This window comes from Candidozyma auris, chromosome 1 (genome assembly GCF_003013715.1).
Source record: "Candidozyma auris chromosome 1, complete sequence".
Classification (NCBI taxonomy): Eukaryota; Fungi; Ascomycota; class Pichiomycetes; order Serinales; family Metschnikowiaceae; genus Candidozyma; species Candidozyma auris.
In genome coordinates, this window is record NC_072812.1 from 134,931 (window position 1) to 161,195 (window position 26,265).

The window sequence follows — 26,265 nt, forward strand, 5'->3', positions numbered from 1 at the left end:
TCGTCAATTTTTGGCGTTGACAAATGCGGTGTAAGCAAATTTGGCTCTTGTCACCCAGCCTGTGTTCGCTGCAAGGGCCCAAGGGCCGTCGAGCGGCTTCAATAGAGCAATGTTGCTAAAGGCAGGCGGTGTAGCTGCCGAAACACAACAACGGTAAGTCTCCAAGTAGACGCGTGGATCGGCCGGCGCTGGGGGGATGCTGTGAATTACCCTGAGGATCCGCCGGTGCCGGTAAACAATGCATGGCTGCAAACTTTTGATGGGCAGCGATTGTTGATCGGCATTCAATACAGTAAAGGGCCTTTGATTCAATTGAAGCTAATTATTGTGCAATTGACTCCACGGTTTGGATGATGAAATTGTTTGTGTAGTAAAGATGTGCTAGATACGCTGTTGCATTTGCAACTTTAACTCTCGGCTTGTTGCACCCAGAGTTCGTGAGTGTGAGCTGAGACTGAAATGAGGGAGGATGAGACGCCAAAGTTTAGCCATTTGTGGGGTCAATGGGTTGGTTTGATTTGGTTGAGGGTCAATTAGTGTTAAGGTCCACTGAACATACACACACAACTCAGAGCACACTGAATACATGGATCTGTCGCCGACTCTTCCAAACGTTGGGTTTTTGATTTGTGATTTTGCTTTTTTCGGCTTTCGGTTTCGCCCAATTGTTAAATATCTTTGTCAAATAAGTGTCCTCACTCGTAACATTTGCATCCAACTACCGCTTTGAACAGCGAGGCTAACACTCTGTTTACCTTCTCTTTTCCCAATATTCAAACTCGACCTCTCCGTGTTTGGCAACTATAATCTCTCCCTCGGGCGGCGTCTAATGCCACATTTGTCTGAGCAGACATCGAAACTCGTGCTCTTCATAAATGCAGCAATAACCTGCCATTGTTGCAATTTCGCAGCCGAACGAGATTGTCTCTTATTGCCGTGTCCCATGCCTATCAACTGATTGATCGAGTTAGGCAAACAGCCTTTTGTACTAACAACGTACTCCCATCTCACTACGACACCTGTCTAGCGGTTTTAGCCAAATCTTCCACCAACTACGTTTTACCTTTGCACTTGGCCTCTACCCCTAAAACAGCTTAATCTTGTAAAATAACGTTTCCATACTCATCTATCGCAAGAATACCCGTTTCCCTCCATGCCGTTGCCTGTTGTGGGCGGAGTGTTGCAAGCCCTGTTGATATTCAGGAATTACGGGCTCAGGGCTGGCAAGGAAAGCTTTGCATGCGACGCTCAGCCAGCACTACTCCTTAAGATAAGTAAAAAAAGATAAGGATTCAAGAATTTGAAAGATGAAATTCTAAATAAAAAAAAAAACAATGTTAAAGACTCTTCATCTCGTTGCTTTTCTATATGATTTTTATTTTTCTTCCGGGTAAGCGACTGCAATGGGGTTCCCCTGAAACCTGCAAGTTGCAATACAATTGGCGTTTTTTTTTGTATTTTTTCTACAATTTTTTTTTCTCTTCACCCGCGTATTGTTGATCGATGGGACCTGCACACGTTTGATGCTTGGTTGTGCCCAATTTAATGCACACAACACCGTGTGTTTTCGTTCTTTTTTATTTTCCCAGACCAACCACTCATCTTCATCTTTGGCCGTGTTCCTAGTGTATGGGAATTATTCTGTTCTATCTCATTGGCCAAGTTTTATATCTAGTAAAGAGAAAAATGGAAAAAAACTCCCCCGTGGCCGGTTCTTCGTACGGCGCTTCCAGCATTAACTCCATCACAAACTCGGGACCCTTGTCCATCGCCTGCTACTGTTTTGCGTCTATCTTAATGACCGTCACAAACAAGTATGTGCTTGGTGGTGACTTCAACTTGAACTTCTTGCTTTTGGCCATCCAGGGCTTGACCTGTGTTGTCATTCTCAGCACCTTGAAGGCCTTGACCGTCATCACATACCGTCCTTTCAATAAAGATGAGGCCAAGAAATGGATGCCTATCGCATTCTTGCTTGTGGCCATGATCTACACCGGCTCCAAGGCCTTGAAGGGCTTGTCCATTCCTGTGTACACCATCTTCAAGAACTTAACCATCATTTTGATAGCCTACGGTGAAGTTTTGTGGTTTGGCGGTAAGGTTACCACCATGACCTTGGGATCTTTTCTTTTGATGGTCTTCTCCTCTGTGTTAGCCTGTTACGGTGACTCTGCCGATGACAAGACCCCAGCGGACGTCGCTACTTTGTACTACGGCTACTTCTGGATGTTTGCCAACTGTTTTGCCAGTGCCGCTTTTGTTTTGATCATGAGAATTAGAATCAAGTTGACCAACTTTAAGGACTTCGACACCACTTACTACAACAACTTGTTGTCCATCCCAATCTTGCTCATTGCTACCCTCGCCGTCGAGGACTGGTCTCCAGAAAACGTTGCCAAGAATTTCCCTGAGGGTAGAAGAACTGCTACCATCACCGCAATGGTGCTTTCTGGTGCCTCCGCCATTGGCATTTCCTACTGTTCTGCATGGTGTGTGAGAGTAACTTCCTCTACCACCTACTCAATGGTGGGTGCTTTGAACAAATTGCCAATCGCTTTATCCGGTTTGATCTTCTTTGACGCTGCCGTCAACTTCTGGTCTGTTTCTTCTATCTTCATTGGTTTCGTGTCTGGATTGGTGTACGCCGTCGCCAAGCAGAAGCAACAGAAAGAAAACGCTCAAACCTTGCCAACTACTTCCAAGTGAGAGAAGTAAAATCCCTCGCATTTTGTAAACCACAGCTTATAGATATTATCGAGCATATCTGTAGATTATAGCGGAATGAATGTTCTCCATTAACTTTGTAACTACATTGCGACCTGCATAAGTCCTGATGAACCTGTAGAAAAATCCATTACACATACATCGAGTTCCATCTAAACAGTAGCAATTCTGGAGATTCGTTTATTTTGTCAGCCAACTTACCATGGCACAGAATAGTTTGGAGAGCATCCCAGGGTACTTGAAGGAATCCCTCAACCCAAACCATGCTAAGCAGGCAGAGTCACATTTGAGATCGATCGAATCACAACCTCACTTTGCCATCAATTTAATCCACACTGTGGCCTCCACGAACTTGGATCCAGGAGTTAGACTCGCCGGTGCTCTATTCTTGAAAAATTTGGTGAAAAGGAAATGGGTCAATGAGGATGGAGAGTACTTGTTGTTTAATGACGACGTTCAGTACATAAAGCTGGAAATCTTGAACACAATGATCAAGCTTCCAAACAACTTACAAATCCAACTAGGTGAGACAATTTCCATCATTGCTGAGCTGGACTTTCCACACAATTGGCCAAATCTTATTGATGATCTTGTTGCAAAATTGTCTCCTGACGATTTCGTGTTAAACAAAGGTATCTTGCTCGTGGCCCACTCCATCTTCAAGAAGTGGAGACCATTGTTCCGTTCCGACGAGCTATTTTTGGAGATCAAAATGGTGTTAGATAAGTTTGCGGAACCCTTCATGGCTCTTTTGGCTAAGACTGATGAACTCATCACAGAGGCGGTTTCTCAAAACAACTCTGCAAAGCTCACCATATACTTGGACTGTTTCTTACTCTTGGTTCAAATCTACTACGATCTTAACTGTCAAGATATTCCAGAATTTTTTGAAGATAACCTCACAGCTGGAATGACTATCCTTCACAAATACTTGGGTTTCCTGTCGAGCCTCGTTGGCGATGCCAGTGATGACACTGATGTCGATAGTTTAATCAAGGTCAAAACCGCCATCATTGAGTTACTACTTTTGCATGTCACCAGATATGCAGAGGAATTTGATCCAATGATTCCTAATTTTATCACATCCGTTTGGGAACTCATCAACACGTATGTTACACAGCAGCCGAAGTTCGATCTTTTGGCTGTCAATGCGTTGGCTTTCTTGACTTCCATCACAAAGATCGTGAAATATCAAAGTTACTTCAACAACGAACAAGCTATAAATGAGATCATCGAAAAGATCATTCTCCCCAACATTGCTTTCCGTGAGGTGGACGAAGAAAACTTCGAGGATGAGCCGATTTCATTCGTCAGGTCTGATTTGGAAGGCTCCGATTTTGATTCTAGAAGAAAGTCATCCACTGATTTCTTGCGAGAATTGAAGGATGTAAATACAGAACTCTTGACAAATTCAGTCATGACATACGTCAACAGATTCTTGTCACACGATGACTGGAGAAACAGAGATATCGCGATCTATCTTTTCACGTCCTTGGCTGCGAAGGGCTCCGTTACGAATATTGGTGTTACTTCTACCAACATGCTTGTGGATGTCGTCAAGTTCTTCACTGACAACATAGCATCATACTTGACCGGTGATGCTACGCCTATCTTGAAGGTTGATGCGATCAAATACATCATGACCTTCAGAAATCAGTTGACGAAGGACCAGCTCCTCACTACCATTCCTTTATTGAATGATCACTTGAAAAACCCTAATGTTGTGGTATACACTTATGCCGCAATCACAATCGACAAGTTGTTTACGATGACAAGCTTCTCAGACAGCAAGCACATGCCTGTTTTCAACAAGCAAGATATTGAGCCATACGTCAACGACCTTTTGACCAATTTGTTCCAGCTCATCCTTTCTAATTCTGCTCCTGAGAAACTTTCTGAAAATGAATTTTTGGTCAAAACAATCATGAGGGTTCTCAACACCGCGGAAGATGCCGTTGAAGAAAGCTTCAAAGTGACTATCATGGAGCAGTTGTTGAAGATTTTGGGTATTATCGCTAAGAACCCTGCCAATCCAAGGTTCACGCATTATATTTATGAGAGCTTGGGTTTGTTGATCAAGTTTGGAACTGACAAGGATGGCGCTAAAATCAAGCAATACACCCTGCTTATACTACCATCATTATTGGAAATCTTAAGTCAGGATATTCAAGAATTTGTTCCTTACACATTTCAGATATTGGCTTTCCTTCTCGAGAATTACCCTAAAACATCACCCATTCCAGAAGAATACAAGACACTTGTGAAGCCACTCTTATCACCTGCAGTATGGGAGTTTCGTGGCAATGTGCCAGGTATCACCAGGTTGCTTGTGGCGATCATGTCGCACGATTTTTCTGCATTTGCATCGACGTCTCAGGAGCTTGTTCCACTACTTGGTGTCTTCCAAAAACTTATAGCTCTGAGAGCCAATGACACTCATGGATTCGATCTCTTGATGGGGATATTCCTTTATTTCCCATTTGATTTGATTTCCGTTCATTTAAATCAAATTGCCATCCTTCTTTTGACTAGACTCAAAACTTCAAGAACAGAAAAATACATCAAGAGATTAGTGGTGTTCTTGATGTCCTTATGCTGTGTGCCCTTGAACGACACACTCAATGCAAAAAGTCAGAGTCGAATTAATTCAAGCTTTGTCATAAACTTCATCGAATCCGTTCAGCAAGGTGTATTTCAACAGATTACAACTAGTTTTATCTTGCCTACAACTGAAGAGTTCGCCAACTTGCAGGACAAAAAGATCGCTGCTTTGGGATTATCACAATTGATTGTTTCTGAACAGTTCACTCAAGGCTCATGCAAGGCATTGCTTCAACCTGCGGTGGAGCAGTTGTGTAAAAATTTGTCGCTTTTGTCTGGAATCCTGAAAGGCACTAATGTTGTTGAGAACACAATCCTGAGTGGACCTAATGCTGCTAGTGTCCCTATAAACGAAGTTGACTTAGAAAGTGCGGCGTATGGGTCCAACTTTTCAAAAATTGTCTCGATCCAGCTAAAAACATTTGATCCTGTGCCACATATACAAAATGAGGATTTCAAGCAAATCAGATTTGTGGCTGTGGCAAGCGTGAAACGTCTTGGGGAGTCAGGTGTTCTTAGCGATTTAAGCGATTCTGCAAAAGCTGTGGTTAATGCATCATGATATAAATAACTTTTCTTTATTAAAATACATGAACAAATGAATACAAATTACGTCTAGGCAAGAAATGAAGTTGAACCGTCACCAAAGTAGCTTTTAATATTGCAGCAAAATAGGAGCCACAATATTGTTATTTTTTCTTTTTTTTTTCTTATTCTCTTTTCATTTGATTTCCCAAAGGCCAACATCCTACAGATTGCAGCACTGAAGTAGCTTGGCAAAGCGTCACTTTTCTAATTCGTAGACTCGCTCATGAGATTCAGAAAGATAGAGTCACCCACATCCTTCTGCTCGACATTCGACTGTTCAGTTGTAGCTGGGGAAGAGTGCTCTGTATTTCCTGACGAGCCCGATTCAGAGGAGTCTCCTTTTTTTGGTTTCCGAGCTCTCAACCTTGGAGTCCTCCAGGTTCTCAAGACTTTTCATCTTCTCCAATCTCTCCTTCTCTGCGATCTCAGCAGCAGTCAAGAAACGACCGCCCTGTCCACGAGGACGTCTCATTGCGTGTTTATGTCTAGACTCGTGCAAGTAGGGTTTTCTGGTTCTTGCAATTTTCAAAGTCTCCTCCAACTTGGCTCTCGCTATACGTCTCTTCAAGATTCTGTGGTATTGCTTAGCGTTCACGTAGAAGGGCTGTTCCGCGGGCTGCTCCATTTGGGGCTGCGTAGGCACCTGTGGAGGTGGAATTTGATGTGGAACAGGCCGCTGGGGGGCCTCAGGAAGCACTGAGGTCCCAGTGTTTATGTGATCTTGTTGGTAGTATTCATGGTGAGGAGAGTCGTTTGCTTCGTAATGAGGGTGAGTGTTTCCGTTTTCGGCCAGATAGAACTGGGGCCTGTCGTGCTGATCTATTTGATTATTGATTATTGTGTGCTGAGGAACATGAGAATTATAGTAAGTTGGGGGCATTTGTTCAGCGTAGTAAGTGCCTGGCTCTTGGTGTAGAGAGGTCATCTTGTTCTTTTGTACGAATGTCTTGTTGAAGCTATTGCATCAACACAACTGCTTGAGCTCCAAGGGAAATTGTTTCGAAGGAGGTAGATGGACAGTGGAGCTGGAAGAACGGAAGATGGTATAAACTCCAAAGGAAAAATAGTACTTCGCACGCTCCACCATGTAGCAGTAGATGGTGCTGTGTGCAGTGCGAGCCGATGTCAAACCCGCTAGTTCCAGTCCGATCTCGGTATGGACCAAAATAGTAGGGTGAAGAATTACAGAAAAAAAGACGAAACTGTTTGTGTTATTGATGCAAACATAGCTACAAAGATGATCTAATCATGGCTCTCTTTCGTCGTTCTAGCCTCAACTCAACATAACCTAAAACCTCAGATACTTTATGTGCAAGGGAACAGAAAATAGCTTCTTTTGTGAAGTTGGAACAGAGAATTGTGTAAAGATATCTTCTCTTTAGACTTTTTTGAGTGCTTCTCCCAAGTCCATTTGGTTGGCGATGTAGCTTCGAATAAGGTCTCTGTTCACCTGACTGTGGTGGTCGGGCTTGTCCTCTTTGGCATCTTCTTCCACCACACAATCCTGTTGCATGGCGATTCTTTGTAAGAAATAGTTTTCTCTTCTTTGAGGCCCCTTAGGCTTCTCTACCCAATAGTTCTCTCGATGCGGCGCTGGTGTCGGTGCGATACTGGGCATTGGCTGCGAAATGGAACTCCCCCGACGGTCTTCAGCTGTATGCAACAGAGACAAAGAACTTGTCCTCCATGAAATGCCGTCAGTGTCAGACACACGACGTCGGAGCGCCACATTTGAACTCAAACTGTGATTCTCTGCTATAGGGTGCGGGAGTGATGCAAGTGAGTCACTGGTGGAATGCCCCAATGTATTATGATGATGATGGGTCTGTAAGCCAGGATAGCTTGATGAGTCAATGCCCTTAGGATCAACCTTCGAGTTATAGAGTTCTCCTTCCTTTGCCCTTTTCTTGCGGGCTTCAAGAACATGTCCCGGCCAAGTGCACTGCAAGCCATTTGCTTCGCAGTTGTGGCACTGTGGAGACAGCGACTCGTCACACTTTTTCTTGCGTCTTCGACAGGTCAAGCACCCGTCTCTAGAGCGCTTCTTTTTTGGATTTGCCATGACCAGATGGCTTTAGCTAGTGGGCTAGTGGGCTAGAGCAAAACTTTTATGGTAAAGATTTTCCAAAAGAGGCAAGTGCACACCGCGCTTAAACTCCACAGTGGGTATCTGGCTCTATACAACTATAATCAAAGTTCGAATGATTTCAAAACATTTCTCATCTGTTAAGCTTATTATATCAGAAGAAGTGATCATAACTCGCTTGAATCTACAACTTCAAGTGATGTATTCCTCTTTATTTGATGTTGCAAACAGGTACGCGGCCTTACGAAACCACCATCACATCTTATAACGAGAAGTTCATTTGAAGAGAGCAAAAGAAAAAAGAAATATAAAGAAAAAAAAAAAATTCCAAAAGTCATTGGTTTAATTGTGCCATATAAGAAACTTGACAATCATCTAATTACCTGTCCTTCCTCAATATAGGCGCTGTCTCAAAATCGCGACTAGCACTTTCTTAACACTTAGAACAGATCATGAACAATCGGAAGGGTCTGACAGCGTCAGTATCCTCATTGGCGTCATCCAGTGCCTCGTCAATCAATGGGAGTACGAATCAAAAGCTAATTGATTTTTCTATTGACGATGTGTTTGCTCGCTATACTGTTCCCCAAGTTCAGAAGCTACAGAGTAAATACTATCTGGATATAGCCACGGCGAAAGATGAACTACATCTGTTGGTTGGCGGTAAATACAGAGACCTCGTTCGAATTGCCGAGGAAATTGACAGCATGAGTGATACAGCACACAAGATCGATGATTCGCTCACAGATATGTCATTCAGATCGTCCAGCTATGTTGCATTTGGAAACAACAACTTTTCAAAATTCAACTCATCTATGCGTAAGGAGAAGGTGGCGCTTGCTCGCCATCAGTCGAAAAACACTATCCTTAATAACATCATAAACAACGAGCTCATTAGTTACGACTTGAAGTTGCAAACAGGCTCTCTCAAGAATACCAAAACTTTGGTACATCTCGCAAAGATATATTATACAATCGAAAAACTCTTCAGTGACAGACTTCGGTCGAATGTTCACGGTGTCAGTCGTTATTATATGCTTAAAGGCAACTTTCTCGCACATCTTGAGAAAAAGATAGCTACGTACACATTCTTTGATGACTCTATGTCAAGTAATTCCAACCTGTTAGATGTGAATGGACTAATACAGAATTCTGAAACGAAACAGTGGCTCGAAAGCGACTCTCTTGACTTCGACGGAGAATTTTATAATGATGATGACTTTAACTCCTCCGAGAATGACTCGACGGAAAGTGACTCTTTGGGCGCATCTATCAAGCCAATAGTGAACTACCTTTTAGCATACCTCATAGCCAGATCTGAGGAGGATAAGCCGATGTCGATTAAAGCAAAAGTGATCGACCTCAAATTGGCATACTTGCATACACTTATAAAAGAGTCCTTGAAACATCCTCGCGCATCAAATATTAGCTTCTATAAAATTCTTCGATTTATTGAAGCCACTGCCATATGTATCAATGACTATATTACTCATGACGGGGAGCTTTTGACACGTCTTGCACAGATCAAATCCTGGAAAGCTTCGCAGCTCATAGGCTTTCATAATTGGTTTGAGGTGGATGAAATACATTTTGAGAGTCCAATAGATACAGCGGCTGATTCAGAAGTTTTGCTTAATGACTACTACCGAAATTGCCGTCATTGTCTACAATCGTTTGCAAGTGAACTTTACAAGTGTAGCGCTCGCTCTGATGATGTTGCAGACACTATAACTATTGTCCTTTCCGTTCTTTTTAACTTCTTTGCGGGAGCTACAAAAGTCAAAGATTTAGCAAGATTTGAGGAGAGGAGCTGTTACATTATTGGTGGTATATTCACTAAGAATCTTCTCACTTCATTCGTCAGCAGTGCCATCTCAACAATCAAACAGGTTTCAGAAATACATTCGCAAAATCTCACTCAATGCATAATTGCAGAAGTGATCAGCTCGTTGAATGCCGATCTGACGGAAACAAACCACGATGATGAATATTTCTCTTCTGATCTCATTGGGTTCATGGATAAAGATATCGAAAAGTACTTGAAGAGGGTGCTGCAACTTGGGTCCTTTAAAGCAATAGGAAAGAATGCCTTAGATGACAGTCTCAAAATGTGGCTCGTGTTGACAGAAAAATTAATTGATGAAACCAATATATCAAGCGATAATATGGTTCGCAAAATAAACAGCCAACTAGAGAAAGCTAGTCACGTTGCTGTGTTTGGATTTCAACGTAAGGAATTCGCAGACCAGATACAGATGTTTAGGAGTAGCATTGAAGAGAATACTGTGAAGCAACTCGAGGATTTCATCGCAGAGCTCTTTAAAATGGTCCAAGCACAAAAGAGAGCGAACAAGGACCTCAATTTGGGTGTCCTTGGTCTCATGCTTGAAGTCAAGGTGTTCGTTAACAAATATCCCGAAAACGAGAGCCTTCGTGTGGTTGATGCAAAAGTTGGTGAAGTTGTTGCCAAACTTTACGATAATTTATTAGATTGCACCTTCCATCTGAAGCTTGACAGCATAGCTCTTCGCTCCCAACTCACCGAGGCTATATCGAATTCCAGCGGGGAAAATCCTACTGAGAGACCACAAAGGGCTCAACTTGCGGTGCATTCTGTGCTTTTTGGTGTCGTCGAGGAACTTCTTGACCTGGATCGCTTTGAACAGCAATATGTCCTCTCGTACTTCACTCATAAAGCCGTTTCGGAATTATTCAGAGAGCGGAAAGAGAAATATTTATTGACAATCATCGAAGAAGCACTTCAGCATTACTGCGATCTGTCTGATAAGGAGAATCTGAATGGTGAAAATGGAACCGCTTCTTCAAAAAACGAGACGAATAATACTGACGAATCTTCACTGAATAAATCTAGTACGTTGGAAGCGGAGCTTGTCTTTGCTAACATTTTGTTTGTTTACAGCTTCACAAAAAGTTCGGCCATAGAGAACGATGATTTCCTCAAGACATGCTTGTGCAAAATTCTAGACGCAACGCAAGTAGAGGACTCAACCATCGAACTCATATCAAGAGGTGTGAGCGAGCAGTTTAGAGCCACCAAAAATTTATTTTTACCCCTCCTGGTAGTATAAAGATATTCTATAGTACTAATACAAATAGATTTTAGCTCCCGACTCAGCGAGATCCTTAAGCACTTGTGTAGTTTCCGGGATGTGCCAAATGTTCTGGAGTTTTTGGTCTAGATAAGAATTGTCGAGGAGAACTATCTTGATTTCGTCCTTCAGTAAACTCAGCTCCTCGGCATTCAAGACCTTTGCCAATCTCCCTGGTGTACAGCAAAGAACACGAGACCAAGTTGACTGCACGAGCTTGAGATCGACATGAAGCTTGTTCTTGTTTATTAACTTGAGGGATGAACCCGGAATCTCTCTAAGGGCCCTATGAACGTCACATGCTCTGATAGCTGACATCGACATGATTGCAATGAACTTTCTTTCATCTTGAGGAGCTTTGCCGTTCTCATTTCCGGTGTCGACTTTTTCTTTACCTTTCTTATTTTTCTTATTCTTTGTGTTCTTCTTTCCTGGAGTCGAAGATGGAAGCATATTACCAAACCTGCCATTAATAAACTTGGACAAGTTGTCGAGGGTACGAGGCATATCAAACTCAGCAGATGATCTAAAATCAGTTTTCTTGAGGTAGAGTTCCGATAACTCTAATGCAGAAAGCTCGCTGTTCTTTCTACGGATCACATCGTTCACGTAGTCTGCGATAACATCCGCGGAGGATTCGGTAGACAACTGCTTTCTTCGCTGAACATCCATGTCCATTTTGATTTTTTTCTTCTCCTGTAGCTTGGGATTCTTTGTTCTCTTTCTGGGGTTTTCTTTGTGGCTTTCCTCATCAACTGAAACTTCTCCACCTGAGGGATTCTCGTCCAGCTGAGAAACAACCCTCAGACCATTTTCAATTGTAACTGCCTCTGAGTCAGAAAAATTGACGTCGTATTCGAGACCGTCATCTAATTCATCGCCAGCCATCTTGCTAACAAGTGCAGTTATATCTTATCGGCTTCGATTAAGCTCTGCGCGAAATGAGATGAGATGCATTATTTTGGATCAAGAAACTAACTACGATGTTTTCACGACTAGCTCGATCTGTTTGCCTTAGGCGACATATATCGATTAATGCTGACCTACAAAGAAAACTTGAATCATCCAAACACCATCCTGTGATTGTCATTGGGGGAGGGCATGCTGGATGTGAAGCAGCCACTGGGTCAGCGAGAGCTGGAACTCCCACAACGCTCATTACACCTCTGATCAAAAAAATCGGAACAGCGTCATGTAACCCTTCCATGGGTGGTATAGGCAAAGGTACATTACTACGAGAGATTGATGCACTTGATGGTGTGGCGCCGAAAGTAACCGACAAGGCCGGAATTCACTTTACCATACTTAATAAGTCCAAGGGGGCAGCAGTCCATGGGCCACGAGCACAGATTGATAGAAAGATTTATCTCGAAGAGATGCAGAAGGTGATTTTGAATTACAAGAACTTGACAGTTCTCGAGGGCCTGGTAAAGGATATTATCATCGCTCCCTCTACGGAAGCTAGTGACTTTCAAGGTAGAGCTTATGGCACAGTGAAAGGCGTCTGTCTTGAGGACGGTACCGTATTACTGTGTGAGAATGTAGTCATTACCACAGGTACATTTCTCGGTGGAGAAATACATATCGGAATGGATGTGTTTTCATCAGGCAGAATGGGTGAAGCAGCGACATTTGGGTTATCCAAAACGTTAAGCGAAACAGGTTTCAAACTCGGGAGGTTGAAGACCGGCACACCTCCTCGTCTCTCTTCAAAGACTATTGACTATAGCAACTTGGCTCCACAAGATTCCGATTATCCCCCACAACCCATGTCTTACATGTCTGAACAAGTCGCTTTGCAAGATCGTCTTGTGCAATGCCATCAAACGTTTACCAATCCTGCTGTTCACCAACTTGTCGCGAGCAACCTAGATAAAACTGTTCATATTCGAGAAACTGTGAAGGGCCCTCGCTACTGCCCTTCTATCGAGTCTAAAATCATCAAATTCCCACAAAAAACATCTCATGTTGTCTGGCTTGAACCCGAAGGATTAGACACAGATATTGTATATCCAAATGGTATATCGTGTACATTGCCAGCAGATCTCCAGGAACAGATGGTCAGACTTCTTCCTGGTTGTTCAAACGTCACCATGACTCAACCAGGGTATGGCGTTGAGTACGACTATGTCGATCCTAGAGAGCTCAAGAGGACTCTAGAAACAAAGTTGGTTAACGGACTATACCTTGCTGGCCAGATCAATGGTACCACAGGTTATGAAGAGGCTGCTGCGCAAGGCTGTATTGCTGGAATCAATGCCGGTCTTGCACTGGCTAAGAGGTCTCCATTTGAGCTCTTCAGATCTGATGGGTACTCTGGAGTCCTCATTGACGATTTGATTACGAAGGGTGTCGAAGAGCCTTATAGAATGTTTACCTCGAGATCCGAGTTCCGCTTCACTATGCGTGCTGACAACGCTGATCAAAGACTCACCCAAAAGGGATATGAGGCAGGAGTTGTTGGGGACGAAAGGTATAACCATCACGTCAAAGAGATGAAACAATTCAATGACATAAGATCTTTTTTGAAAGATGTTAAGCTATCCGGGGCTCGTTGGGCGCCTGTACTTGGAGAGCTCTCTGATAAGGTGAATAGGAAGACAATGGTTGATGGTTGGAAGCTACTATCCTATCATGATATCACCCTAGAACACATGTTGCAGAATCTTACAAAGGTGGTACCTTGTGACAAGCTTCCACCGTTTTTTTATGACTTGTCACGATGGCAGAAGCATCGTATTGATATTGAAAGCCAGTACGAACCTTGGCTCAAGAGAGAGGAGCGACATATCCGTGCATTCGAAGCAGATGAGAATTTGCTACTACCTGAGAATCATCACTATACAAATACCGGAAAGCTTAAGCTTTCTCATGAAGCATGCATGATACTTAATACAATCCAACCCAGAACCATCGGACAGGCGAGAAGAATACAGGGCATTACGCCAGCATCAATTTTCGAGCTTTACAAATTAGTATACCAAAAGCAAAGGACGTCACCAACGGCAGAGCGGTGACGCTTTTCATGCATTTGTAAATAGTTGTTAAATCCACTTATTAGTCATTAGTATCGTCGTCGATGGAGAGAGTCGAATAGGAGGATGTTTCTCGTGTACGTGCGCCCTTCAAGAAAGACTCTTGCTTCTCAACAACATCCATCTCGTTAATTTCTTCTTTCATTTTCATTTGTTTGAATTTTCTTAAGGTTGATTGCTGTAAATTATTATCCAAGGAGACGAGCGTCTCTAAGGGGAAGAGATTATGAGCAAGCTTCGCCACCCTCTCCATCTCTGATGAGGCGAGAGGAGTCTTCACTCGATTCAAATATAGAACAGCATCTTGAATACCAATACTATCAGCACCTCTGTGCTCGGCGTACGCCTCAAGTGTCAGCAAAACTTGCCCTAAGAAATCATTGGAGCACTTCAAAACCGTTTGCAATAGAGATGGAGAAAGACGAGTATTCTTGGGTCGCTTGCTGGTTGGTGAGAGATGATTCACAGAATTGACTGCGCCTTTGATCAAGTTTTTTGGGATCGGAAGTGTACTTGTTGAGCGAGATCGCTTCACTCCACTGAGATTAGAAATTCGTCTAGTTTGTGATTTAGCTTGTTGGTCCTCCAGACGTCGGAGCGATTCTTCGTTGTCACTGAGCAGTAGTCCAGGTTGCAATTGAAACGCATGTAAATCTTCGAGATCTTCGTTATCAATCGTGAAGTGACCCAGGATGAGACCTAGATCTGAAGAAGGATGATGTGGTGCATTGTCGAGATCATCGTCTACCCCAACCGCTGTAGGTGGGGAGTCATAGTTTTCGGGCACTCTCAGCATGGAATCTAATTGAGATTCATCGAATCCTTTTGCGTCTTCGTAGTCAAATGTTTCGTACTCTGGAGTCTTCTGGAGATCCATGGATGACCGATGAGTTCGCTTGGGTCGAGTCAACTCTGGAACCTTGTAATCTCCCTCGCTCGATTCTTCAGACTCGCTGCGAATGGCGTTGGAATCCACCACAAGCGGCTCGGCGAGTCGAATATCCAACTCCTTGTAGGATTCTTTGTCGTCGGAGAATTCAGGAAGACCTTGAATTGTGTTCTCTATCACGAACTTAGATGTTGTGATGATATCGTGAACGCCCTCAATGTCCTCGTCCTCATGTTCAACATGAGCGGTGTCTTGATCAAATATGGAGGCATGCCTTCTGCTTTCTAAAATACGCTCTAGATATGATTTAAAAGCAGGCCTCTTTTCTTCTTTCTGTGCTTCAATTCTCGGGGTACCCACCGGCGAGGAGCTCACATTCACTGTTGCTTGAGGAGGCGATCTCATGGCATCATCAGAAGGTAGCGGTAGAGAGTGATCGAATTCGCTGTAGTTGGTATGGTCTTGAGGACTGTGTGATTGAAGCCGATGCTCGTGGTCTAGAGCCTGAAATACCCTCTCACTTTCGTAATCCTGAAAAGTTTCTCGCTGGTCATGTACTAGTGCCCTGGAAAATGCACGTAAAAAGTCCTTAGTAATGGGTCCGTGGTATCCGGAGACGTAGGTGGTACCGGTAGAAGAGCGTCTTTTACGTCTCACAGTTAGATGGTCACTTAAGCGACGAGAGCGGGGAGTCGATACCTCGGAGCCCGTTTTCGAGTTTGGTCGTGACGTCCTTCGTGACAGGAGCACCGAGCTGTTGTGAGAATGAAGACCCAGGCGTTTCAGTTTCTGCAAAGTGGTATCCTTGGTTGGTCTACGTAGCCAGCTCGAGCTCTGCCGGCTTACTACCAGAGACAAATCATCTGGCGGTAGGTTTACAAAACTGAGCCGGGACCTTACGCTCAGGGGCACCGAGATAGATGTATTTGTGGGGGCTCGTGTTCGTAGCGGCGTGGACGGCTCTGTGTTGGCATGGGGCTGGTCTCTGAGCGGTGGCAGAGGCATTGCTTTGTAATTAAGTGTGAAATGCCCGGTGTCTATAGGTCCTGAATGGGAATTCCAGGGTGTCGAGAGTGAAGTATGAAAGATTTATCAAGATCAATATGGGGCACGCATAAGTGATGAGTATGTTTTGATCAAGGGTAGCGACGTGCAGTGCTATTGATCTCTAACTTGCAGGGCGCATAGTTACGAGATAGCAGGTAGAGGAGGGGGATGGGGATGGGGATGGAAGCGAGAAGATTGGCTATCATTTTAGAGCTTTTCAGGATTTGTACGAGGTGAGAATTTTGTTTGAATCTATTCAACATCACTGGGGTCTGCTTATGAGAGTAATCCTTTGAAAGCTTATTGGTAGGGGTAGTTGCAGCTATGTCTCAGTTTGCAGAATCTGCGCGAGACGAAGAATTGTGTTCAATATTATCGAATAATTCTAAAAGCGTTTAAGGATGCAGCAAAACACTGCATTTAAAAAAATTTGTTTGTTTAATTTGATAGAACTGGAGAATGCACTAAATTCGCTTTGGTCAATGGAATATGAATTTTGGTTCATGCGGTATCAGAGAGCGTTTTTGCAAACCATCAATTAAACGACTACAGTTCCTACGAACTGTCTATGAAGAAGTAAAAGACAAAGTTTAAATGGAGATCTAAAAAAGACTTGCCAATTCCAGTATTTAGAGAGCCTTGTTGACCAATGTACATCTGGAAGTCCCTTGCACCGTTTCGCAGCCAAGAAAGCAACCAAACGCACTCAAAACCGAATATACTAACGTGAGCTCCAGAACACATTCAAACAGCCTGCTCCAATTCGAAAAAGCTGATTTTTTTCGTCTGAGTCTCTCACCCAATGAAATTTCGAAGTAAGCCTCAACTGTTCACCCCACTCATCATCAGTACAGAGATTTCATGCTATGACAGAGAAAAATGAACCACATCGATTGTGTGATTGCTTTGGCCCTGGGCCGGTCGGCGTTTCCATTTTGCAAATTGTGGTACCGTTCTCTCTTATCGCAGCTTCTCTTTCGTGGCTTTTGCAGCCGGAGGTTCTCGTAGCGCTCTCGCCTATCGCACTCTCTCTTGCGCGGCGGTGGGAGCCCAGTGTCTCTTTTGACAGAAAACCGCTTCTCCATGGTGACTGATGAAGAATTGAAGAGACAGAAATTTGATCGTGTACAGTTTCTGAAACTTTTCAACTTCAGAAACTCACACACATTAATATATACAAAGTGCAGAGAAATTCCTTCCATTTATACTTAGCCACAAGACTCTTGGCTCAAATCGTACAATTCGAGCGAGGCGAAAATGTGCATTTTGACGAGAGACAATGTGCACAAGAAGGCTGCGCAATTGTCACCATTGTACTTGTTGCCACATGCCTCACTCTATGGTTCTTGCGAGGGACAAGAGGTCAATGGGTTAACTGGAGAGAGGAGTGTTCACATTCTGAACGTAAGTAGTACTTTGACATGTTTTGGTGAAAAAAGAGCGAAGGAGAAAAGACGGCACGCATGCTTGGCGTGGGTATTAGCGGTGCATTGCAATTATCAGGTGGTCAGATCGACTGTTGGTAATTAAAAGACTTGCATTTTTCAGTAGTTCGAATTCCGTCGGATCGGAATTTCGATAGAGTGAGTCTATTCACCATTGAAGTCGGTCAAGTTCGTAGACCCATTTTGTAGGCTGGGTTGCTGCACCCAGACACCACTGCAAACAGAATATCGCAAGAGTGAGATACTAGTGCATTCACAGCAATGAGTTCAACGGAGCATGGTGATAGCCTTTTGACGGCATTGGTGTCGGGCTGCTCTTCAGCAGCGTTTGTTGCATTTGCAACTTTCCCTCTCGACTTCTTGAAAACTCTGGCCCAATTGGATAATTCTCACCAGTTGAAGAAATTCAATGCTCCTGGCTTCCAACCTTCATCGATTGCTCAGATCATGAAGGGCAGCAGTGCTCTCGTGACGGGAAATGTGCTTAAAAACTTCACTCGGATTTTGCTGTACAATTGGTCCTCCAACTTCATGGCTATCGATTCGAGGAGCGATCAGAAGAAAACTAGCGCTCCCAGAGTGGTCATTGCGGGTGCCATGAGTGCTACCATCGAGACGTTCTTAATAATTCCTACAGAGAGGATCAAAATCACGATGATCCAAAACCAGATCTTGGCTAACGAAATTGCTAATTTTCCTGATAAGAATATCGACATCACCGGTGTCGATAAGCACCACAAGCTGCTGCAGTCCATCTTTGCTAGACAGTATGTTTCTCCCCATTCGTACTACACCCATAACTTGCTTACGCAGCTTAAGTCGGGCAAAGGTGCCCTGAAGTTCCAGCCACCAATGCATGCTGTCAAAGGACCGTCAGCTATGGATGCTCTCAAGCTTGAATTTAACAAGACACCTGCATTGACACTATTGGGTACAATCCGCCAAATGTACGCAATTCACCAATTACGAGGATTCTTCAACGGTACGTTCATCACCTACGCGAGACAAATCGGCTCGTCCGCTGCCTGGTTTTCGACTTACAACGCCACGAGGCAATTGTTGGATCCCCATACGAAGACAGAAGAGCAGAACTGGTTTAGATTTCAACATTCTGCCTGGCAACTGATTGGGCTCCACGTCATCTCAGCTGCTGCAGTTATCGCGGCAACTCAACCTCTTGATGTCATCAAAACGCATATTCAGTCGAAGAATGGCTACATGTTGTACAAGGACTCGCTTTCTACAGCGTATAAGATATTTGTGAGGAAAGGAATCATGGGTCTTTTTGCCGGCTCAGTTCCTCGTGGTGTGAAAATCGGCATCAACGGAAGTCTTACAGCGCTTTTCTATCAATGGATAGACGGCGGCATCAACACACTCGCAACTAAAACCGTTTTTACCGATTAGCTTTCATGCGTTCTCAATATAGACAGGTAGGAGTACCTCACCGCTCTTGTGTTTGACACCGTTGAAGCTTTTTGCCAACTGAATTCCGGAAGTGCTTGGCTGGCTAAATGCAACTTCTCTCGGCTGCAATGTTACTCCATGCACCAGATGATTGCACACAGCTCTTAGAAGATGCCTTCCGATACCATAGCGTCGCCACTTGGGAGCAACCCAGATTCTCGAAATACCCAATGCGATTGCTTTGTTTGTTTGATTGGGCACGAGTTCTTGCGTCAGACATACCATCCATTTGCCCTGAGTTCCTACGTCGATGATAGGTTCAGTAATGCACATACCCACAGCTGTACTCTGGACTACAGCCACGAATGCAGATGGCTTGATAGAGCCTTGAAAATGCTTTTTCCATGCATCATTGGCTGGTGGGGCACCAAGCTCACTGTTTACGAACTCAAGTAATTTCTCAACACGCGAGATATGCGACGAAAATTTAGCATCAGCCCGAATTATCTCGATAGTAGTATCCTTTTGATTGTAACGCGCTCGAATTCTCTCCAAAGGTGTGATGACCCCACCCCATTTCCTTCCATTCACGAAACCCGAATGGTATTTTTGATGGGCATCCCTATCCGGTTTCAAATGCGAGTGGTACGCCATTCCACATAGCTTGCATGACGTGGGGCCAACATCTTTATTGCTTGCGAAGTTCAATATTCCCTGTACCTTGCGTGGTTTACCATCGTTAGCCATGTACTGAGTTGATTCTCTCTGGAGAGTAGATTCTAGGAGGTGCAGGTCGGTCGGAATTATGCGGGCACCGTTGTGAACAAATCCCCAGAAAATTTCGCTCCAGCACCACCTTCACAAAATGGCATCAAAATACGCCAACCTTCTCTCTGTTAGCGGCAAATGGAAGCAACAGATCACTGACTACTTGACGGAGGATGTCCCTTCATTTGACTATGGTGCGTTTGTCGTTGGGAACAAACCTGAAACCGCATCATTGTACATGAAAGCTGAAGGCTTGATATGTGGTGTCCCATTCGCTGATGAAGTATTTAGACAGTGTGAACTCGAGGTTGAGTGGCATTATCAAGAGGGGCAGTACGTGACGAGTGGACAGTTGGTGAGTCTGAACGGCAAGATCGTCGTTGCAACCGTCAAAGGTCCAGCCAACAAGATCTTACTTGCAGAGAGGACGGCGCTCAATTTGCTAGCGCGATCATCGGGTATCGCTACTCAATCGTATGTGACGAAAAAGCTTGCTGACGAATCAGGATACAAGGGGTTAATTGCAGGCACCAGGAAAACGACTCCAGGCCTCAGACAGCTCGAAAAGTACTCCATGCTTGTAGGAGGAGTAGACCCTCACAGATACGACCTCAGTTCGATGGTGATGCTCAAGGATAATCACATAGCTTCTACTGGAAGCATCACCGAGGCAGTCAAAAGTGCAAGATCAGTATGCGGGTTTGCTGTGAAGGTGGAAGTTGAAGTGAGTACCGAAAAAGATGCCAAAGAAGCCATCGACGCTGGTGCAGACGTCATCATGTTGGACAACTTCAGCGGTCCTTCATTGCAAAAAGTTGCCCAAACTTTAAAGCAGCATTATAAGGGCTCCAATAAGAGCTTCTTGTTGGAATGCTCAGGCGGATTGACATTGCAGAACTTGAGCACATACTTGTGCAATGATGTAGACATCTACTCGACGTCTTCCATACACCAAGGATGCAAAATTGTGGACTTTTCGTTGAAAATAAACGCTTAACTAGCGAATTGAGGATATGCTCTTGAGCTCGATGCTTTCAAAGCCTGTATTGAACCCGAGCACCTCATTCACGTTATTCAAAATCTTGGATGTGGTCGGATCGAATTCATTTTTGTTTTCCTCCTCTGTCTCCTCAATTGATGTCCCTTCGAGTGAATCTGCACGACGAATAGATGTAGGCAATTCTCCGAAAGAATGATTGTTCAACAGGATCCCTGATACACTTGTGAATCCTGAGGCAATGCTGCGATCCCTCTGAACTTTTTCAGTAGCAGGTTCAGAAAGTACTGGAGCGTGAGATTTCTTACCAAGGCAACGAACGCCCCTTATGTGAGAATCCTTACCGTCCTGGTGATTTGCCAAGACGATTATTCTCACGACAAAGCACTTTAGTAGTCCATCGCCTCTCACCCCGTTGAATACGATATGCGACCACCCAATTGGCTTGTCGAGATGAACAACACACACATCTGTAAGATCCCAGATCGAGCCCCCAGCGACGATTTTTATTTTCAGCGGCGTGTACGACTCATCAAGCTGATAGTTGGTGAATATAGAGATACGCTCTAGTGATACCTTTTTGGAGAACTGTAGAGTGATAGAGTGTGGATGGCTGAGCTGGCCGCCATCGTTGGTTTGATGCTCCATATTGTTTCCTGAGCTTCCGTCAGACTGCCAGTATAGATCAGGGGTATCTGCTCTCAATTGAGGAATACCAAACCCTCGCTTGTGAGAGGAGAGTTTCCATGTCGCTAGCGGCGAGAGATCGAGAAGTTGAAGCTCGTCTAAATCCTTCTGCCCGCTTTTATAAAGTGCATGTTGCTGCTGTTCAAGTGAAGGCGGTTCGTGGGATACGTCTGTCTGGCTGTAATCATGTAAGGCATCTGGATCTGGCGATCTAGGTTCTTCTTCTGGCTCGTTATCGTAACTAGCGCCTGTCCCCATTTCTGTGATTCCAGGCTGAGGCGAAGATGAAGCATGCTGATGAGGATCGAGGGGCTCAGAGTAGTTGCCACCGTGTGGCCATTGCCCTGAGTGGGACATGTTGATGAAGGTTCAATGACATATGCGGCTGCCTCTTATATACGTGCGATCGCGCTAGGCTATCTAGCACTCATACTCTACGCTGATTTGAACAGTACATTTTACTTCTCTAACCAGGTGTGTTGTATGAATATTTGGTATGTGCTTGTTATCTACTAGAGTTCCACTTCCGCATGAGCTTCAGAGTTCTTGTTTTCCTTCTTCTCTTCTGAGGTATCGTCGCTGTTGTTCGCCGGTGCTTCATCAGTCAATTCCTTTTTATTCGTGGCGACATCTTTTTTCTGTGTATCCCGTTTGCCTTCAGCCGAGTCATCATCTTTGGAAGTCACCTTTGTCTCATCGCCCTTGGAGCTGTCATCGATCAAAGTCTCCTTGGGAAGCTCGACAGAGCTATCGATGTTGACAAGCTTCGCCGTGCTACCTCCACTCCTGGAAGGCGAGATTCCTTCTGCTGGACGCTGTGGCCTCTTCCTGACCGCATGAGGAGTAAATGCTGTTTGGAACTTGTCTGCGTTGGGCACGCTGTATCTCTTCAAAGCTCTTCTCTTTAAAACCTCGATGTAGCTGAGCTTACCTCTGAGTTCTGAACCAAACTCTCCGCCGTCACGGTCCAAAAATGCAAGTTCACCGTTACCTTCATCCTCATCACCAATCATGTAGTCGTCGTTCTGTGCACTGTCCAAAAATCCGTTATCGGTGTTCGACTCAGACTGATCAATTTGGAAGTTGCCGACTTCCAAGTCGGTGACAAACTGGAACAAAAACTCCTGCAAACTGTTAGCAATGACAACTTTGGTATCAAAATCACGACCAAACAAGATGATCTGGCCGCGGACGCCAGCAGGACCTGGAGCCAAGTCAAGACCAATCAAGTTACCACAAGGATCCTTCACAAGAGGAACCCATCCACGATGAATATAGTACGACTGGACGGCATTTACAGGCACAGATTTCTGGTGGGCAAGGAAGTTGTTCAACTGTCTCTCGCTATTGATAAAAGAGGCCAGCGAAGCCTCTTCAGGCAAGCTTTTCTGATGATTGATGGCAATCACCTGCTTTTCAATTCTTTCAGCCACTTTTGCCCACACAGCATACTCCTCCATGATGCTCTCCATGTCCAAGAAGGTCAAGCCCATAATCAACCCCGTGGGCTTGCCTCCCCTAAATTGGCCGTCATGGATCTTAAAGAACTGACGAACTTCTACAGGTAACGGCCCAATAGCCAAATCTTTTTCGAACTCGTTCAAGTCGGCCGTGGAAGCCCCGTCGTTCAAGCTGTCCTCCAACTCAGGGTACTCTTCCTCCAACCACTTTTCGATTCTCTCCCACAACGAGTCAACAGGAGGCAATGGTGGGAGCCCTTCACGATTTAATGTCTGCATCTGTACGTCACCGCCTTGGTTAATCAAATTGGTTGACAGCGACCTCAATCCAGGTCTGTAGCCAGCCACGTTTGTCGTGGAAGCTGTACGTGAGCCAACCAAAGAATGGCTCAGCGAGTTGTTTAAATCAGCTAGTCTCGCCGTGGATGATGTAGGATCAATGGAGCCCCCAGCGGTGGAGTTCTTGTACGGAGAGCCATAACTGGCATAGTGGTCGTCGGTGGTGACAGAATGCCAAAAAGATTTGACATTATCAAAAAAGCCCATGGTGTAAGTGGGACAAGTGAACGATTTTTCAAGCTTTTAGTTGGGAATACACGCTCTTTTTTTATGAGTACTATCAGGTTAGTGATACCTTCTTTGTGATTCCTCGCGGTAGCTGCTTACAACTTTTGTGTGAGTGCGCTCACTTGCGGTGTGTGCAGGTCGACGGCCAGGAAAAGGTCGTTCCCGAAAGAGTATAAATCTTAGCTGGCAGGTGACGTGAGTGAAAATAGGGTTTAGGGTTTAGTGGTTTCGGAGATGAAGGTCGTAAATTTTGACAAGGTTACCATGTATTCCAGGATGTTTCAAGTAGAACTCCCTTGGTTTAACGCGTTGAGTGATTTTACATCGCGCCTCCTGACCGTATTTTGCAACCAAATAGTATGCGACAACCACTCGAGGATTCATGTCTACTACAACTTATGCTGAACGTAAGGGCGGGAAGGTTGCATATGGTTTCTTGCAACGTTTGAAGATTATGATTCTAATTAGTCCGTGTCTGTAAGTAACTGGCAATTTCTTCACCAAAGTATTCTTCGAGAAGTGGCTGATGATGCTTGAAGTCGAGATTGGTGATGGCAACACTAGCTTGCACTAGGTCGTAATTGATCCGCTCGCTCACCTTAGAATCTTGCTTATAGTCAGGGTGCTTTAGAACAAAGTTTCTAAGAAAACGAGCAACGGTTGGGATCTTTCCTGATGCTCTACCACTGGTAAGCTTTAAGTAGTTTCGTATAAGCTCGAGATCTCTTGCAAACTGCCTGCTCTTGCAATGGTGACTCAGGTTTTGCCAGTTTGCAGGAAGAAGATCTGTGGCAATTAATTTGACAATCATCTTGATGAGACCTGGGAAGGTGTCCAGACCATCTATGAGCTCCTGAGCTGTGAGTTTCACATTCTGGCAGTCTTCATGCTCGACGATGCCGTTTTCGATGCCATTGTTCACTTCTACGTATCCATTGAGGTAAACGACGTTATCGTCAAAAAGATCGTTGCCATCATTAACAAAACGGTCAAACCATGTAAGGTCATACCCTTTGAAATCCTCATTGTTCAAACGCCATTGCGATGGGTTTCTAAACCAGAACTTTGCGTCCGTGGAAGCGTCCACTCCATGAGCGGTCTTCATGTTAGAATCTACCTTCGAGATAGGCATGTAGAAGTCTGGACTAAATTTGAGGATTGCCTTGCTCACCAACGTAATAAACACAGAGTAGGCGGCGTTCTCAAAGTCAGTGAGCTGAATTTCCAAAGGCCTGAACTCGACTCGCCAACCAGGTGTTTTGGTAAGATCGTCTATGTCACTGTACAAAGCAGGTGGCTTGAATCTCAAGGTTTGCCAATTTGTTGACTGGAGATTCTCAAAATGATCATTGTCAAGATTATTGTTTTGATTGACCCTTTCACTAAAGATAACGAGTGGATCTCTGATGAAGAGGTGGGCAAAATGGTGGGCTAAAGGCGCATCAAAAAGTTTCGTCGATATGAGCTTGTCGTACACTTTTTTATTGATGGGCGAGTAAATGTCATTGTACGACTTCTTGAAGTATGGGTCACTGCGGTAGCCTTCATCACTCAAGTACGAGTCGATAGACTCATAACGAGACTTGGGAATCTTCTGCACTGGCTTGCCATCCAATGTTGTGATGGTCGTATCGCCAAACTCATTAGTGATGTGATCGCCATTAACACCAGGCCCGCCTCCAAGCTTGTCAAAATGGACCTTCACTTCGTCAGGGACGTCCAAGCCACCAAAAAAATCGAGACCCCGATATGGTTTGATATCACGCTCCAAGAATGTTCTGTCGTCCACCGCCCCACTAATGACATTCCAGCGAACATCCTGGTTCACCAAAAAACCCTTAAAAATTGGGGCAGCAGCTGACACAGCCATGAGAATTGGCGTAAGAGGCGCCAAGGTATCGTACAAGTACCGAGCTTCGTGAATGTCTGACGGCTGTACCGTAATCTGGAGACACGAGGAGCCCATTCCAAAGCCCATCGAGTCCATGTACACATGACCCGGCTGTGAAGCGCCTAGCCAAGGTTCTTCATCTGACGGAAATAAGTCTCGTTTTGGAATGCTATCGTCTATGAGTTTGGTGTTGGTGTCAGGATAAATGGGCAAGTTGATGGCCACCTTGTGGCCACGTCTCTTTCTGATGTTTGCTGTGAGCGTGGGGAATCTGACGTGTCTATTAATTATTTCGTCAGGCAAGAAAAGAGACTGAGATGCCGGGCCTATCGGTTTGGCTGTGGGAGACGTGAAATTCCCACATCCCATGCGAGGATACGTTGTCAACGTCAACGGAATGATATGCTTCGGGAGCTCCGACTGCGACACCTCTCTACGCTTCACCATATTCTCCTCCACGTAGACATAGTCCAGAAGCGATTCCCCATCGTAGGGCTTAAGAGGTGTGGCTTCTATCATGTACCGACCGTACTCGGGATGAAACGAGACATTATTGTTGATAGCTTTCATGGCGATCTCTGGCTTCAGCGGATCGTTCAAATCGTCGAGAATCAGGTCCCTGTCGATCGCCAACTTGGCCGTCTTGTTGCTCGAATCGATGTCCACCAACATGTATTCAACCTCATCTCCCCAGTAGAAATGGTCGTTCTGTCTCTTGCCATGCTGCTTGAAAATATTGATTAGTTGCTCTATCCCATTCTCTCTTACATGCTCATTGTGTTTTCTCAGCTCGTGCCAGTCCAAAGGTGTCCCAAGCGATAGCAAACCCATGTTGAAGAGTTATATCAGAGCTGGGTGTGGCTGGAGAAAATGGAACGAATGAAATTTGAGACTTGAAGCGATGATTCACCACTTCTTTCTATCTCGGATATTCCCGAAATGTGAAAGGTGTTACTTCTAGCG

General features: G+C 44.6%; 13 protein-coding genes across 13 annotated transcripts; 6 read left to right on the plus strand and 7 right to left on the minus strand. All coding sequences in view use genetic code 12, as the record gives it.

Annotated features, from left to right (window-relative positions):
- Window positions 1-1,686: 1,686 nt before the first annotated feature.
- On the plus strand, window positions 1,687-2,706 carry VRG4 (GDP-mannose transporter; the record flags this gene model as incomplete). Its single annotated transcript, XM_029033756.2, has 1 exon — window positions 1,687-2,706. The coding sequence occupies one exon, from the start codon at window positions 1,687-1,689 to the stop codon at window positions 2,704-2,706; it is 1,020 nt and encodes a 339-aa protein (XP_028892348.2).
- Window positions 2,707-2,926: 220 nt separating this feature from the next.
- On the plus strand, window positions 2,927-5,887 carry CJI96_0000060 (importin-alpha export receptor; the record flags this gene model as incomplete). The annotated part of the gene is made up of 1 exon (XM_029033755.2): window positions 2,927-5,887. One exon carries the CDS (start codon window positions 2,927-2,929, stop codon window positions 5,885-5,887), a length of 2,961 nt encoding a protein of 986 aa, XP_028892347.2.
- A 351-nt stretch (window positions 5,888-6,238) lies between these two features.
- Window positions 6,239-6,838, minus strand: HAP2 (transcription activator HAP2; the record flags this gene model as incomplete). Its single annotated transcript, XM_029033754.2, has 1 exon — window positions 6,239-6,838. The coding sequence occupies one exon, from the start codon at window positions 6,836-6,838 to the stop codon at window positions 6,239-6,241; it is 600 nt and encodes a 199-aa protein (XP_028892346.2).
- A 453-nt stretch (window positions 6,839-7,291) lies between these two features.
- ZCF4 (Zcf4p) lies at window positions 7,292-7,975 on the minus strand (the record flags this gene model as incomplete). Its single annotated transcript, XM_029033753.1, has 1 exon — window positions 7,292-7,975. One exon carries the CDS (start codon window positions 7,973-7,975, stop codon window positions 7,292-7,294), a length of 684 nt encoding a protein of 227 aa, XP_028892345.1.
- A 476-nt stretch (window positions 7,976-8,451) lies between these two features.
- Window positions 8,452-11,088, plus strand: CJI96_0000063 (uncharacterized protein; the record flags this gene model as incomplete). The annotated part of the gene is made up of 1 exon (XM_029033752.2): window positions 8,452-11,088. One exon carries the CDS (start codon window positions 8,452-8,454, stop codon window positions 11,086-11,088), a length of 2,637 nt encoding a protein of 878 aa, XP_028892344.2.
- A 15-nt stretch (window positions 11,089-11,103) lies between these two features.
- CJI96_0000064 (uncharacterized protein) lies at window positions 11,104-11,997 on the minus strand (the record flags this gene model as incomplete). Its single annotated transcript, XM_029033751.2, has 1 exon — window positions 11,104-11,997. One exon carries the CDS (start codon window positions 11,995-11,997, stop codon window positions 11,104-11,106), a length of 894 nt encoding a protein of 297 aa, XP_028892343.2.
- Window positions 11,998-12,314: 317 nt separating this feature from the next.
- Window positions 12,315-14,126, plus strand: MTO1 (tRNA modification protein MTO1; the record flags this gene model as incomplete). Its single annotated transcript, XM_029033750.2, has 1 exon — window positions 12,315-14,126. The coding sequence occupies one exon, from the start codon at window positions 12,315-12,317 to the stop codon at window positions 14,124-14,126; it is 1,812 nt and encodes a 603-aa protein (XP_028892342.2).
- A 40-nt stretch (window positions 14,127-14,166) lies between these two features.
- Window positions 14,167-16,038, minus strand: CJI96_0000066 (uncharacterized protein; the record flags this gene model as incomplete). The annotated part of the gene is made up of 1 exon (XM_029033749.1): window positions 14,167-16,038. One exon carries the CDS (start codon window positions 16,036-16,038, stop codon window positions 14,167-14,169), a length of 1,872 nt encoding a protein of 623 aa, XP_028892341.1.
- Window positions 16,039-17,786: 1,748 nt separating this feature from the next.
- CJI96_0000067 (uncharacterized protein) lies at window positions 17,787-18,932 on the plus strand (the record flags this gene model as incomplete). The annotated part of the gene is made up of 1 exon (XM_029033748.1): window positions 17,787-18,932. One exon carries the CDS (start codon window positions 17,787-17,789, stop codon window positions 18,930-18,932), a length of 1,146 nt encoding a protein of 381 aa, XP_028892340.1.
- An 865-nt stretch (window positions 18,933-19,797) lies between these two features.
- CJI96_0000068 (nicotinate-nucleotide diphosphorylase (carboxylating)) lies at window positions 19,798-20,697 on the plus strand (the record flags this gene model as incomplete). Its single annotated transcript, XM_029033746.1, has 1 exon — window positions 19,798-20,697. One exon carries the CDS (start codon window positions 19,798-19,800, stop codon window positions 20,695-20,697), a length of 900 nt encoding a protein of 299 aa, XP_028892338.1.
- Window positions 20,698-20,830: 133 nt separating this feature from the next.
- CJI96_0000069 (anaphase promoting complex subunit DOC1) lies at window positions 20,831-21,741 on the minus strand (the record flags this gene model as incomplete). The annotated part of the gene is made up of 2 exons (XM_054702017.1): window positions 20,831-20,952; window positions 21,042-21,741. The coding sequence occupies 2 exons, from the start codon at window positions 21,739-21,741 to the stop codon at window positions 20,831-20,833; spliced, it is 822 nt and encodes a 273-aa protein (XP_054557992.1).
- A 155-nt stretch (window positions 21,742-21,896) lies between these two features.
- On the minus strand, window positions 21,897-23,390 carry SMI1 (Smi1p; the record flags this gene model as incomplete). The annotated part of the gene is made up of 1 exon (XM_029033744.1): window positions 21,897-23,390. The coding sequence occupies one exon, from the start codon at window positions 23,388-23,390 to the stop codon at window positions 21,897-21,899; it is 1,494 nt and encodes a 497-aa protein (XP_028892336.1).
- A 481-nt stretch (window positions 23,391-23,871) lies between these two features.
- On the minus strand, window positions 23,872-26,133 carry GCS1 (glutamate--cysteine ligase; the record flags this gene model as incomplete). The annotated part of the gene is made up of 1 exon (XM_029033743.2): window positions 23,872-26,133. The coding sequence occupies one exon, from the start codon at window positions 26,131-26,133 to the stop codon at window positions 23,872-23,874; it is 2,262 nt and encodes a 753-aa protein (XP_028892335.2).
- Between the last annotated feature and the right edge of the window lie 132 nt (window positions 26,134-26,265).